This window comes from Chaetodon trifascialis, chromosome 21, assembly GCF_039877785.1.
Source record: "Chaetodon trifascialis isolate fChaTrf1 chromosome 21, fChaTrf1.hap1, whole genome shotgun sequence".
Lineage (NCBI taxonomy): Eukaryota > Metazoa > Chordata > Actinopteri > Chaetodontiformes > Chaetodontidae > Chaetodon > Chaetodon trifascialis.
Window position 1 is genome coordinate 20,052,315 of NC_092076.1, and position 12,548 is coordinate 20,064,862.

General features: G+C 39.8%; 2 protein-coding genes across 2 annotated transcripts in view; one reads left to right on the top strand and one right to left on the bottom strand.

The window, feature by feature from the left end:
• The window catches only part of ryr2a (ryanodine receptor 2a (cardiac)), a 198,882-nt gene that overhangs the window by 71,360 nt on the left and 114,974 nt on the right, over positions 1–12,548 (top strand). The window contains exons 4-6 of the mRNA XM_070990859.1: positions 1,317–1,337; positions 10,325–10,399; positions 11,043–11,121. Coding sequence (XP_070846960.1) covers positions 1,317–1,337; positions 10,325–10,399; positions 11,043–11,121 — 175 coding nt within the window. The remainder of the gene's footprint in view (positions 1–1,316; positions 1,338–10,324; positions 10,400–11,042; positions 11,122–12,548) is intronic.
• adgra1a (adhesion G protein-coupled receptor A1a) overlaps positions 1–12,548 on the bottom strand; it is a 339,338-nt gene that overhangs the window by 67,525 nt on the left and 259,265 nt on the right. The gene's annotated exons all lie outside the window — the stretch shown is intronic.

Consider the following 12,548-nt stretch of genomic DNA (forward strand, 5'->3'; position numbering starts at 1 on the left):
ACCTGAAGCTAGCTAGCTAAAAACTACTTCCACAGGCTGTTTACTGATATAGTTAAACTGGGAGGAGTAAAGATTACATGTGTGTTGTGGACTGATGGATGCATTTACACATTTTCAACCTGATCCAGAGAGGATCTGTCCAAGAGGCATGAAGTGAAATCAGTTCTTCGCTGCCATGCACAGACTTGACTTTGATAGTGCCGTTCATGCTGACAATGACACAAAGCAAAGCTGTGCTGGCATGAGGTACACTATGTTAGCACAGTGCTATAAGTTGCACTCATCAAGTTATTCCACTTGGATGTCCACTTACATAGATCTGAATGACCACTCCACTGTGTTAGTGGATTACATTGCAGGGCTTTTTGCAAAAATACACACATGTAGTCTGCCATGTCTCTCAGCCAAGTCATGGCACAAAGTTATAGCTGTGTAACCACCTTAACGAACATTATATCGTGTAGTCTGAACTTTACATAAACCAACAGGATATTGGATAGGAGGAGAAGGGGAGTTTGACTGGAGTGGATAGGCAGGATTACTGAGCTTTTATGTGACGAAAGATGTGCATCAATTGCACTCATTTCCAGGAATAGTGCTCTTTGTACATTAGCCAACAGCTACTACAGATACAGAGCCATGTTTAATTATGGAGCTATCTAAGGAAGGGTTCTGTTGACAATTTTGTCATCGCTTGTTGCACCGTTAGCTTGTCCATCTGAAACCTTTTACTGCGCAACAGCCATCCACCCGGCTAACTTTTCTTACAGAAACCTAAACAGTATAAACTAAATTTTGGTCTCTTTACAGCAATAGTGCAATATTTGGGGAAATACTCTTCTTTGACATTTTGCCAAGACTTAGATGAGACAATCAACACCATTTGCTTAAATCTGTGCAGTTAGTATGGAGCCAGAGCCATGAAGAGGTTAGCATTAAGCCAAGAAGCAGGGGAACAGCTATCCTTTTGTATCCTTGTTGTTCATTTCTTCCTGGTTACAGATTAAGTCTTCTAGTCTAGACTAACCAGGTCCAGACTCCAAATCTGTCCTTAACACACAGACATGAGACTGATTCTGATCTAATTATCTTGCTATCAGAAAGAAAGCAAATAAACATATTTCATGACAATATTTCATGTTTCAAATCTTCATATGGAGGGAAATTTAAGAACAAGACCTTGAATATATTATTAAGCTGTCATAACCTCATCATCCAACAGTCTTATCTGTTTGATAGGTGTGATGTTTTTATGTGCTGTCTGTAAAATGACTACAGCAACTTACTTTTTCCTCCTCTCTCTCATTTCCACACAGCATGTAGATGTGGAAATATGGGTAGGTGTGCCTCCACTCGCTGTATGTGTTTGTTGTGGTTGTCACTGTTGGTTGTTACAGTCACTGTCATAAGCATCAACAGTATAAACACTTAGCAGAGTTGCCATCCAAGTTTATGTGTTTGTTATATGAGTGTCAACATGTTGGAGGTAATGGAGGTTTCAGATATAACCTTATCAGTGTGGAACATCTGTATTGAAAGATGTGCAAGCTCTGTACAAGTCAATACAGTATGGACAGTCAGGATGACAAATGTTGTAGAAAGACTGCAAACATATCTGAAGAACGGACCCAGGGATACTCTGAACGACTTCAGGTGTCGCCAAGCAAACCTGAGCCACACAACCTCCTCTCCATCATGGAGATGTTAAAGAGGACAGACCATTCACACAAACAGTGGAAAATATCAAACATACACAGAGGGAGAGACAAACAAGAGATGAGGCTGACTGTCCTGGAGGACGAAGATCCAGATCCAAAATATCTGGAATGAGTCACCAACAGCCAGAGAGTGGTCCCACGATGATGACGGTCTGGCACAGAGAAGCCTGAATGGGACCCAAACAAACAGAACATTTAAGAGATGCAGTGGTTTCCAGAAAATTTACTGTGTTCTCATTGGTAGTACAAACAGTGGATTATAGTTCTAGGCTGAATAAATTCATTGAGACTGAGACTGAAATGCCAGATGGATAATAATAACACACACACACACACACACACACACACACACACACACACACACACACACACACACACACACACACACACACACCTTTACAACGTCTCTTTTCTTAGATTTTGTTAATATTGATACCTGGGCATTAGGTCATGTTGAGGTGTTGGCTCAGACTGGGGCCACAGTGTCACTGTTGGACTGGGTGACATGTTCCTTCATTACCATGTATGCACACTGGATTAATCTACGCTGAAAAAATTTCTCAACAAATGCACTGCTAAGCCCTTTTAAAGGATATATTTGTGAGCCGTTTTTAAAGATTTACACCATAAATAAGATCCAATGGGCAAGAAGCCGAGAGCTACAAACAGAGTAAGTGAGAGTATTGAGAGACCGACCAGGTTTTGGACTTTATACGACACTTGTTGGCCATAAGAAAAAAGTGAAGCATATTAAGGTAGACTAGTGTTGGGTGAGCTACTTTCAAAATGTAATGTAGTACAGATAACTTTAACCAAAATTACTGTCTGTGGGGAGTAATGCATTACTGACTATACTTCTTTTTGCATTACTGTCACCAAAATAATGACAGAAGTACAACTAGCATTATATATTACGGTTATATTATGGTTTGTAATGATAATGTCATCGCTACTATTAGCCCCAGTATAACCTGTCTCTGACAATGTAAGCTTACCATATGATTGTTTTTCCAGGGGGCAGGGTGTGGGTGGGTGTGCGTGTGAGTGTCTGGCTTTGTCCACAGAGCAGTACTCTATGATCCACCCAGTTGCAAAATGTAGATACAACTCAATTTCCAAAAAAGTTGGGACCCTGTATAAAACATCAGTGAACTGAGTGTGATGGTTTGCAAAACAATGAAACCCCATATTTACTTTGAACAAAAGACAATATTTCAAATGTTGAAAAGGGTATCCTCATTTAGAACTTGATGCCAGCAGCACTTTTTAAAAAGGTGGGACAGTGGCAACAAAAGAATGGAAAAGTTGTGAAATGTGAAAATAAAACAGCTGGTGGAACATCTCACAAAGAATGAGGTTAACTTGGAACAGGTTAGTAACGTGACTGGGTATGAAAAGAGCAGCCCAGAGAATCTTTCTGAAGTAAAGATGGGGAGGGGTCCACCACAGTGACAGACTGTGCTGGCAAATAGTGCAACAACTTAAGAATAATGTTTCTCAGCAGAAGTTGTGAAGCGAGGTTGGTTGCATGAACAAAGGCACTCGCTATCAGGTAACCGAGCAACATAGGGAGTAATCGCTGATCAGCGACACGCTAACACACCAATCATGTAACAGTATCAAGTTCAGTTGCGCCATCACGTTGTCTCATGTTTGATTCTTCGCGAGGAGTGAGATGAGAAATAGAAAGTGAGCGCTGCAGCGAGCGAAGAAATCGTTGATAAAACAGGGAAAGTCAGCCCGCCAGTATGGCAGTTTTTTGGATTTTATAAGTTGGACCATAGTCCAATGTGGTCTGTAACTTATGCAAGACTGTCGTCCCCACCAAGACCGGTAATACCACAAACTTATTTAACCACCTTAGCCGCACTCACTCTTTGGAGCGCGGCCGTATTTGCCAACGTCCGCAACCGCAGCACCACCGCACAAGCAGCTGACCACCATGCAGAGGTATCTGCTTCAGTGCCTGATGACAAATCACCTAAAAGGCATGAAGACGTAACGGAGGCAGCGGCATATCATATAGCTAAAGACATGCTTCACTGAGCACTGAGGAGAAGTCAGGTTATAAACATCTCTTACACGTGTTTTTTTTTTTTTTTTTTTTTTTTAGCACACTTGCAATAAAAACATAATTGAATAGTTCATGTATGTTTAGAGTAAGAGGAGTGACTAAAGTTGTTCATGTGTCTAGGCTGGTTTTATAGTTCAATCAATCTTACTGTACTGTCTATCATGTTTGTTTGTTTGTATGTTACAGATGTCAAGTCCACCTCAGTTTCTGCTATGTTTCCAAAACACTGCACATATCTGAAAACATTTTATTCAGCAGAAGGTGAATCAGCTTGTGAACTTCCTGCACTAAACCTGCAGAAAAAAGTTCTCAGGTTTCTCTCAGTTTACATTTTTACACTTTAATTTACATTTATTATTTTCCATGGTTGTGTTGACATTTCCTTTCCTTTCTGCCTTGATAGTTGAGGGGATTATAATCAGAGGAAGGTTAAATTTAAAATAAAAATGTTTAAATTGAATGTATTTTCCTCCTGATCATTATTTTAAATAGGTCATAAAAAAAATCAATAATTATCGATATCAACCGATATAAAACACTTATATCATGACACAGTTTTCAGCCACATCGCCCAGCCCTAGTGAGATGTGAGAGTAGGGAAAATGTGAGTGATAAAGTCTGTCAGAGTAATTCTTATTCAAACCTATCATAACGTAATCGTAACATAAGATAACATAGAGCCATAGAGATGAGGCATGAGGCTATGCTAGTGTATATAGTGTGAAGTATGTATGTATATACAGTGGTGGACACCCTTAAAATTTTACAATCTCAAATATTATCATGAAATATTTGTGGAAAACTCTTTTTTGTGTTTCAAAAGGTGTGGCTGCATTAGACACAAACAAATACAAATGATATTTTTTGTTTGTTTGTTTACAAGAACTAAATTCTTGACAGTTTCAATATGTCAGTTCTCAACATTGTCAGTATCAAAGTCAACAAATAACAGAGAATGTGTTCAAAACTGAACAAAAATAAATAAACCATCACATCATCAAATTAATATTTAGTAGTCTTTCTTAGCACGCAGTAGAGCTCTAATCCTGGCTGGCATGTTCCCCACGAGCCTTTCACACTGTTGAGGGGTAATCTTGTCCCATTCTTCTTGAATTGCTGCTTTTAATTCTTCTAAATTCTTTGGTTTATGCTTTGAAACAGACCTTTTGATAATCCGCCATAGATTTTCAATGGGGCTCATGTCTGGGGATTGAGCTGGCCACTCTAAGACCTGGATACTGTGCTCCTGCAGCCAAGTTCTTCTGGCCCTGGATGTGTGGAAAGGGGCATTATCTTGTTGAAACATCCAGTTTTGACCTCGATGGAACAGTGCACGTGCAGAAGGGAACATGTGGGTTTCGAGAATGGCACAATACTTGGCAGAGTTCAATGTGCCATCACAGACAGTGAGATGACCAACACCAGCAGCACTCATGCATCCCCAAACCATGATACTGCCTCCACCATGCTTGACAGTAGGTACTGTACATGCTGGAGATAATGCTTCGCCTGGCCTTCTGCGTATCCTCACATTAGCAGGGGGAAGATAATGCTGGAAACTGGACTCATCTGACCACAGAATCTTCTTCCAGTTCCTGTCTGTCCACTTGTGTGCTTGGGCCCAACAACGCCAGGCTAACCTCTGTCTCTCATTGATCGGGGGGGTGATCTAAAAGGCAGCCACGTGCAGTGCGGGTGGAATACTGGACACCAGTTTGGTTTGTCCACTGCTGCTGAAGCTCCTGTGATGTCATTCGGCGGTTTTCCCTGCACATGTGGATCAGGATGTGGTCATTTCTTGCTGAAGAAACCCTTGGATGCCCAGATCTTGGTTTGTCTTCCAAGCTCTGTATTTCTGCAGAGTGTATCCAACTGCTGAAGGACTGCATCTGCACTTCCTGGCTATGTGGCGGCAGCTGTACCCTTCCTGGTTGAGAATCTGTATCTTCAGGCATGTTTCCTGCATTAGGTTTCTTGTTTTTGCCATTTTTGTCTCTGAAGAACTTTCAAATGTGCTGGCTTTATATAGACATGAAGCATGGCAACAAAAATTGTGTCTTTTAACAAAAAGCACGACCTTCATTAGTGGATCACTGGTACCAAAATGACCCAATACTCAAAATTTCTTTTGTATTTTTATGGAACCAATCAATTTGTTTAGCATTTTGGCTGTGACTGTACTAAAAGAAATTGCAGTTGGAAACCTAAGAGTGATTCTTAATGCAATATTTCACAAATGCATGGGGTGTCCAAAAACTTTTTTTCCACCATTGTATGTATGTATATACACACATACACGCACACACAAACACACACACACACACACACACACACACACACACACACACACACACACACACACACACACGTGTATATATATATATATATATATATATATATATATATTTGTTACTTTTACCTATATATATAGAGAGAGCAATCAGTAATGTCCTATTTACAGAGACAGTAATACTGTAAAGCAGCTTCCTAGTTTAAAGTGAAAGTAGAAATTTGTAACACATAACATTTTGAAAGTTACCCAACACTTTTGAGGTCCTCTGTTTACTCTGAGTTTCTTCTGGGTTTCTACAAACAGGTGACTGTGACCCAGGGGGCTCATGGGATAAAGATTCAGGGGTTAGTTCAGGAACGAGTTAAACCTGTTCTGTGATAGCGGTGATTTTCAATGGTAGTCTCAAAGTGCCATGAGTTTGTGGGGATCACATGGTCATTGTGTTTGGCTGTCACCATGGAACCTGTGACAGTGATGTCAGAGTGAGCAGGGATTGTCGGCACAGCATAGCTTCCCTTCCTTCTTTTGATGACACAGGACTGTGGCACCCACTTTCATAGCCAAAGGTGCAGCATGGCACATCCTATCACTATGAGACTAAGGTAAACGGAGCTTGATTCTGAGAGGCCTGCCAAACATCACATCAACTTGAGGTTGTTCTAGGCTGCACTGGCTGTGGAAGTGAATAAAGTTGTATGAATGTCATGAAAATGAATGTGAAGTGCGTTGGCAGCTTTGATTAGTCCCAGATGACTGACTGTGTCATTGCCAAGTAAACTGCTTTTACTTCCTTGTAGCTCATGGAATGTTGCATTTGTGAACTGTGACTTGGATTCCGCCACCTAGGGGAATTTTTGCATTAACCAAAAGAAAAGATGGGAGCTGTACATTTAGTGAGTGAGGGCCTAAATTGCAGTCTGAGAAGTTGTGTTATCAGTGATGTTCACAGTTGCCCCTGCAGGCATCATTTTTGTATTGCAGTCAATAGCTTTATCTTTGCATGTGGGAAAATTTCTTTTGGTTGGCTGGCTGTGTAGACATTCCTTAGAAGTGTCTGAATTACTTGTTGCTTGCAATGTGATGCCACTGTTTCTGCTGGTGTGTACATCATGCACTTCATGCCGACCTCCGATGCTGCCAGTGTGACTTTAATTTATAGTTTTTGTTGTTGAGTCAATGAGAAGTCCAGGAATACTAGTCATCAGTTTATAGAAGCCAGTGAAGATCCATTAAAGAATAAAGCAAGTGTCATGGTTCTGCCAGGGGAGAGGAAAACAATCAAAATCATCTCTGATATCTGAAGTGCTTTGTGCCACAGTTTCTTACTTATGCGTGTCTGAATAATCATAATTTTCATCTCCCTTTTCAGCATCAGGAAAGCCACAGGTTGATGCTGATTGCTGCAGCCTTGTGTGATCTGAGTCAAGTGCCTTTCCTGCTAATCATGTAGCTTTTCTGAATTTATAGGTCTCTGAGGAGGAGAAAAGAAAAGGAGAAAAGTACAGACTTTTTTTCCCTGCATTTATACTCCTTTGCTTCCCTGGTGTCGGTGATCATATTAAAGATGTCCTGCACACCTTCCCCTGCATAATGCAACAGCATTGCATGTTTCTTGCATCATCCTTTATATCTAGAGCAATTATGAAGTTTTCAAACGCTGCAACCACTTCTTCCAATGGACAGATGGGGTTCAAAAGTAGGAAGGAGAGGAAGAGCATGAGCAAAACCTTATGGCTATACCATTGTGTAATCAGACCTACTGGTGGTTTCTGTGTTTTTTGATTTTTGATATGAAAATTTAGTGCTGAATTAGATTTGAGCAAAATTGAACAATGATGAATTTGTCAGCATACCAAAAATTACAACTCTCATGAAAATCTACCATAGCAAGATTCCAGACATACAGTATGGAGTGAAACACACAAAATAGTGTTGAGTCACGTTATGTTCCAAGACTGGATTTGGAAGACTGGAAGACAGGTTGAGTCTCAAATATAGATGATGAGTAGTTTTGTTTTCACTGCTTCTCATGGTGAGCACATGACGCCTGCCACGGTACTGTCAGCTCATGCATCTCTTAACTCTTAATTTACTTAGAAAAGTCTGCAGCCTGGAGGTTATCAACAGAACACACTATGTCTTGGTCAAGGAAGCAACAATTTTGTATTACTGACATCAACTTAAGTTGCTGTTGACAGTTCTTCTACAGAAAGAACTTCTTTCTTTGGCAGTTGGAAATACCTGATGCTCTACTCACTCAAACATCTGTGAATGCAACTGTGTTTACTTTTAAAGGCATTCTACTTTATAACAGTTTACTACACTCCATGCAGTTTTTTTTGTAGTTTGTCGGTTTATGATATCCTAGTGTTTAAGGCGTACGGCATATGAATAAATAATTTTGATGATGACTTTCAGTTTTGTTTAACTCTTCAAATGGCTGTTATCAGACACTAGACACAAGTTCAAGTAACTTTTCTAGCTGAATTTGCTTGCACCCACTAATTTTCTGCAGGCCACACAAATGGTATACAGAACATCCATCATTTTGCATTTTAGTTACAGCACAAGCACACAAGCAAATAATAGTACATGTACATGTAACAAACATGTCAAAAATATCTGTTGTTACTTTGACATATCGACAACAAGTTTATTCAACAAATTGGAATGATTCCAGAGTGTTGGTGTTTTGCACGTTTTAGTCAGGACTAAACGAGGACATTTATGACTACGGGTAGACATTTTTTATTGGTGGTATTTTAAATACAGAGTTTAAAGTTTTTTTAATATTTAATTGTCATGAGCTTCAAAGGCTGCATTGCCTCCTGATGTGTTATAATACAATGTATGCAATATATTAACATACCTTTGGCATTCATTGGATCACCAATGAAAAAATAAGGAGAGGGAAAAACAGCTTCAGCTCTGCAAGTCAGTGTGCATCCAGTAATTGCTGTTTAAACATACTGATTAATATGTGTGTGAAACAGAAGCAGCGCTGCTCTATAAGGCCTGTACAGGTCTGTGTGCTCACTCGGATGAGGACAGAATGACTGCAGCGCAGCAGGAGAAATTATAAGACTAACAGGCAAAAGAGCACTTTTTGCCACAAAGACAAATGTCAGTCAGAAATCAAGACTCCAGCGGCATGGTACAGTGTCCTGTTGGTGCAGACTCCTGCTGAGATCAAAGGTTTTGGTGTCACTGTTTAGTGTTGCACTTATATATGCAACTGTAATGGTCACACTGTATAGTCCTGAGAAATGCTGGGGAGAGGGAGAAGGAGCAAGAAGCAAAGGGTTTTTGTCGACAATGTGGTTGTGTTTTGAGGATCACTAGCTCTGGTTTACTGTTCTACTGGCATTATTTAGTTCATTTAACAGGGCTCCATAGTAGTGACAAAAATAATAACTGCAAATATTGTGTTTATTATTTCTCATTGAAGCAAAATACTGTTATTCCACTAAAACATTTTATTACTTTCATATTTTTCAATCACCACTAAACCTCCTTGAACTTGAACACTGAACCTAATAAAGCAATAAACCAAACTTGCATCAGATGATCAGTATACAAGTCTGAAGTCACTTGAAATTAAGATCAGTTTAAATATGTACCTGCAAAAAAGGCATGCAACAAAATCAAAGGATCTGCACATTTTGTCATTACTTTTGCAGTTTGCAAATAGTCGTTGTAAAATGCAGCTGTGTGGGAAGCAGAGAGTGGTGATTGGCCATACAGTTTACGTGTGAATGGGGAGCGTTTGATTTGATGAACCAGAGCAGCCACTTCAAACACAAAGTGTGAATAGTGCACCCGATCAGGTTTAATTAACTGTGGAAGCCAAATCATAATCATGATTATTATTTCATTAGACAATCCTGGGTGATGGTAATTATACTATGAGCTAGGGATGTTAATATGACACTGATATATTGATATTTGAGCTTCTACACAGAGTACCTTTAAAAACTATTATGATGAATTGATGGATGACATTAGAGTTTAGCTTCCGTGCTTTTTTTGAGGTAATATTTTTTCCTACAAATTTGCAGATAAATGAATCTTGGAGAATGAAATGATACACCAGACATCTCTCTGTCTGCACATGTTTCTTTGACCTTTCTGTCTGTACTGTTTGATATCTCTGTTCAGCTGTTTGTCACTGTTTGTCTCTCACTGACTTCTGTCTTTTGTAACTCTGCTCTCTCCTCTCTCTCAATGTCTCTGTGTCAGACGGCCCAGGGTGGCGGTCATCGCACCTTACTGTACGGACATGCTGTTCTACTACGACACTCCTACAGTGGAATGGTCAGTGTGTGCGTACACACACACACACACACACACACACACACACACACACACACACACACACACACACACACACACACACACACACACATACACATACACAATGCCGTCCAATATACCTAAAATATGTTGGCAGACTAACCAGACAGCATATCTGAAATAATATATATATATATATATATATATTTTTTTTTTTTGCTATTATTAAACTGTGCTATAAATTCTGAAATTAAAACAGCCCATTTGATGATCATGCACTTGTAATGGCTTTTCATTTTTTCCTTCCTGGGTTGGTAAACAGGACTCTTATTTTTGCATAAGGTTTAGCAAACACCTTTTCTACTTGTTCCATTGTCTCATAGAAGTCAAACTTCACAGTAAACTGATGAAACTTACAGGAAACATTGTGCAATAACTTGAAAGAGATTGTGTTTTTAAAGTTGTAATTATTACTGGGATAGGAGTAGAAAAAGCATATGATGCTCTCCAGATAGGACCGACAAATGTAATATTTAAATCACCTGATCTCCCCCAGAGAAATCATTCATATCAAATTGGCTGACACAGAACAACGGCGCTGTGGATGGTGGATGATCTATTTGCTCAGATGCAATGATCAAATTCATTGTGTTTCTCTGTTTAGTACCTGTGCTGTCTGTCCACCTCCCGCTCATCCACAGACAAACTGGCTTTTGATGTTGGACTGCAGGAAGATACCACAGGTAGGAGTCAAACACATTTATCCAAGGAGGGTTGAATCAAGGGCAACATGATTTGGCAATGGACTGGCGGGGAGTATCAGGTATGTATTTAACCTCTGTAGGGTCATTCTCAAGGTCATTGATGCCACCTGGGTCTTTAGTGCTGCTGGCTGTTGAACAGCAGTTGTTAGAGTTGCTAGAGTCACCTGGAGTCACATGTAAAGGCAGTCATTGGAGTAGTCACATGAGGCTAAATGTGAATGGTTGTTAAACCTTCTGGGAAGGGATGGAAGGACAGCACTGTAGGTGGGGAATAAAAGTTCATACCTCTGCTGTTACACAGGCAGGAGCACAAATGGCTCAAATGGTTTCAGTGACCGAGGTTAAATACCCGAGACTCCTACCGGTCAGTTAGAGCTGGAGCTTGGACAAGAGGCAAAACCTTTTCAGGTTTCTACAACCAAGTCCATTTGCCCTCAATTAAACACTCCTTGGATAACCATGACCAGAATGACTGAGAATCTTCATATACACTTGAACACATTTCTTTCACTATGTGTCTCTACTATTACAAAGTTTTAACTATGTTAATCTGCTATGTAGCCCAAATTGTTTGAACCTACAGCACTAGATTTTAAAGCTGCACTAATCATTTTTTAATATAAAGAATGTAAAGAACTGTTTTGGTTTTGAAGCCAAACCTTCACTGTTGTTCAGTCTCACCACGGGCAGCTGTTTCCATTGAAAAAACTCTGATAAACCCACTGTACACTGCCTGTTCACCAGGAAACAACAGAAATAGTGCACATAGTGGAGCATTTAGCAGCTACATAGCCAGATATTTCCCTCAGGAGTTGGTTGACAGCAGATGCAAGCTGAAAGGATAGAGAATACTGGACATCATCAGGTGGATACAACCACGACTCCAAATGAATGCTAATGTTGCTCTGTGTCTGCTGGTATGTAAATGGGCAAGTGTTAACCAACCAACCATTAGTGTAATAAAGCCATAATCTGACAAAGGTATGTCTGATATTCAGCTCGTTGATTAATGCAGCTTTCAACTGTTGTGGAAATCCCCAAGCTTCCCAAGACACCAAATATGGCAGGTCAAGGTTATCTTTGATTCAGTGTAAACTAAAGAGCTTGAACAAACTCATACAGAATATTTGTCATACTGTCAGACAGTGTGGTGTACTGTAAGATGATTGTTCCAAGTGGAACTCTCTTAAAGGGTAAAATAAAAGGGAAAAAAAGAAGGAAAAAGGGGTGAGGAAAATAATATTACCAACACAGCCCTTTGTTTTCTTAACCAGTTTCTACACATTACATGAATGAACACAGATAAAGAAAGAATGATCATGTCATATATTCAACAAGAAAATCTAGCAAACTCTGATTGGGCTAAGGTTTAAATTTGCCTGAATACATTAGCTTTGAGTTGCTTC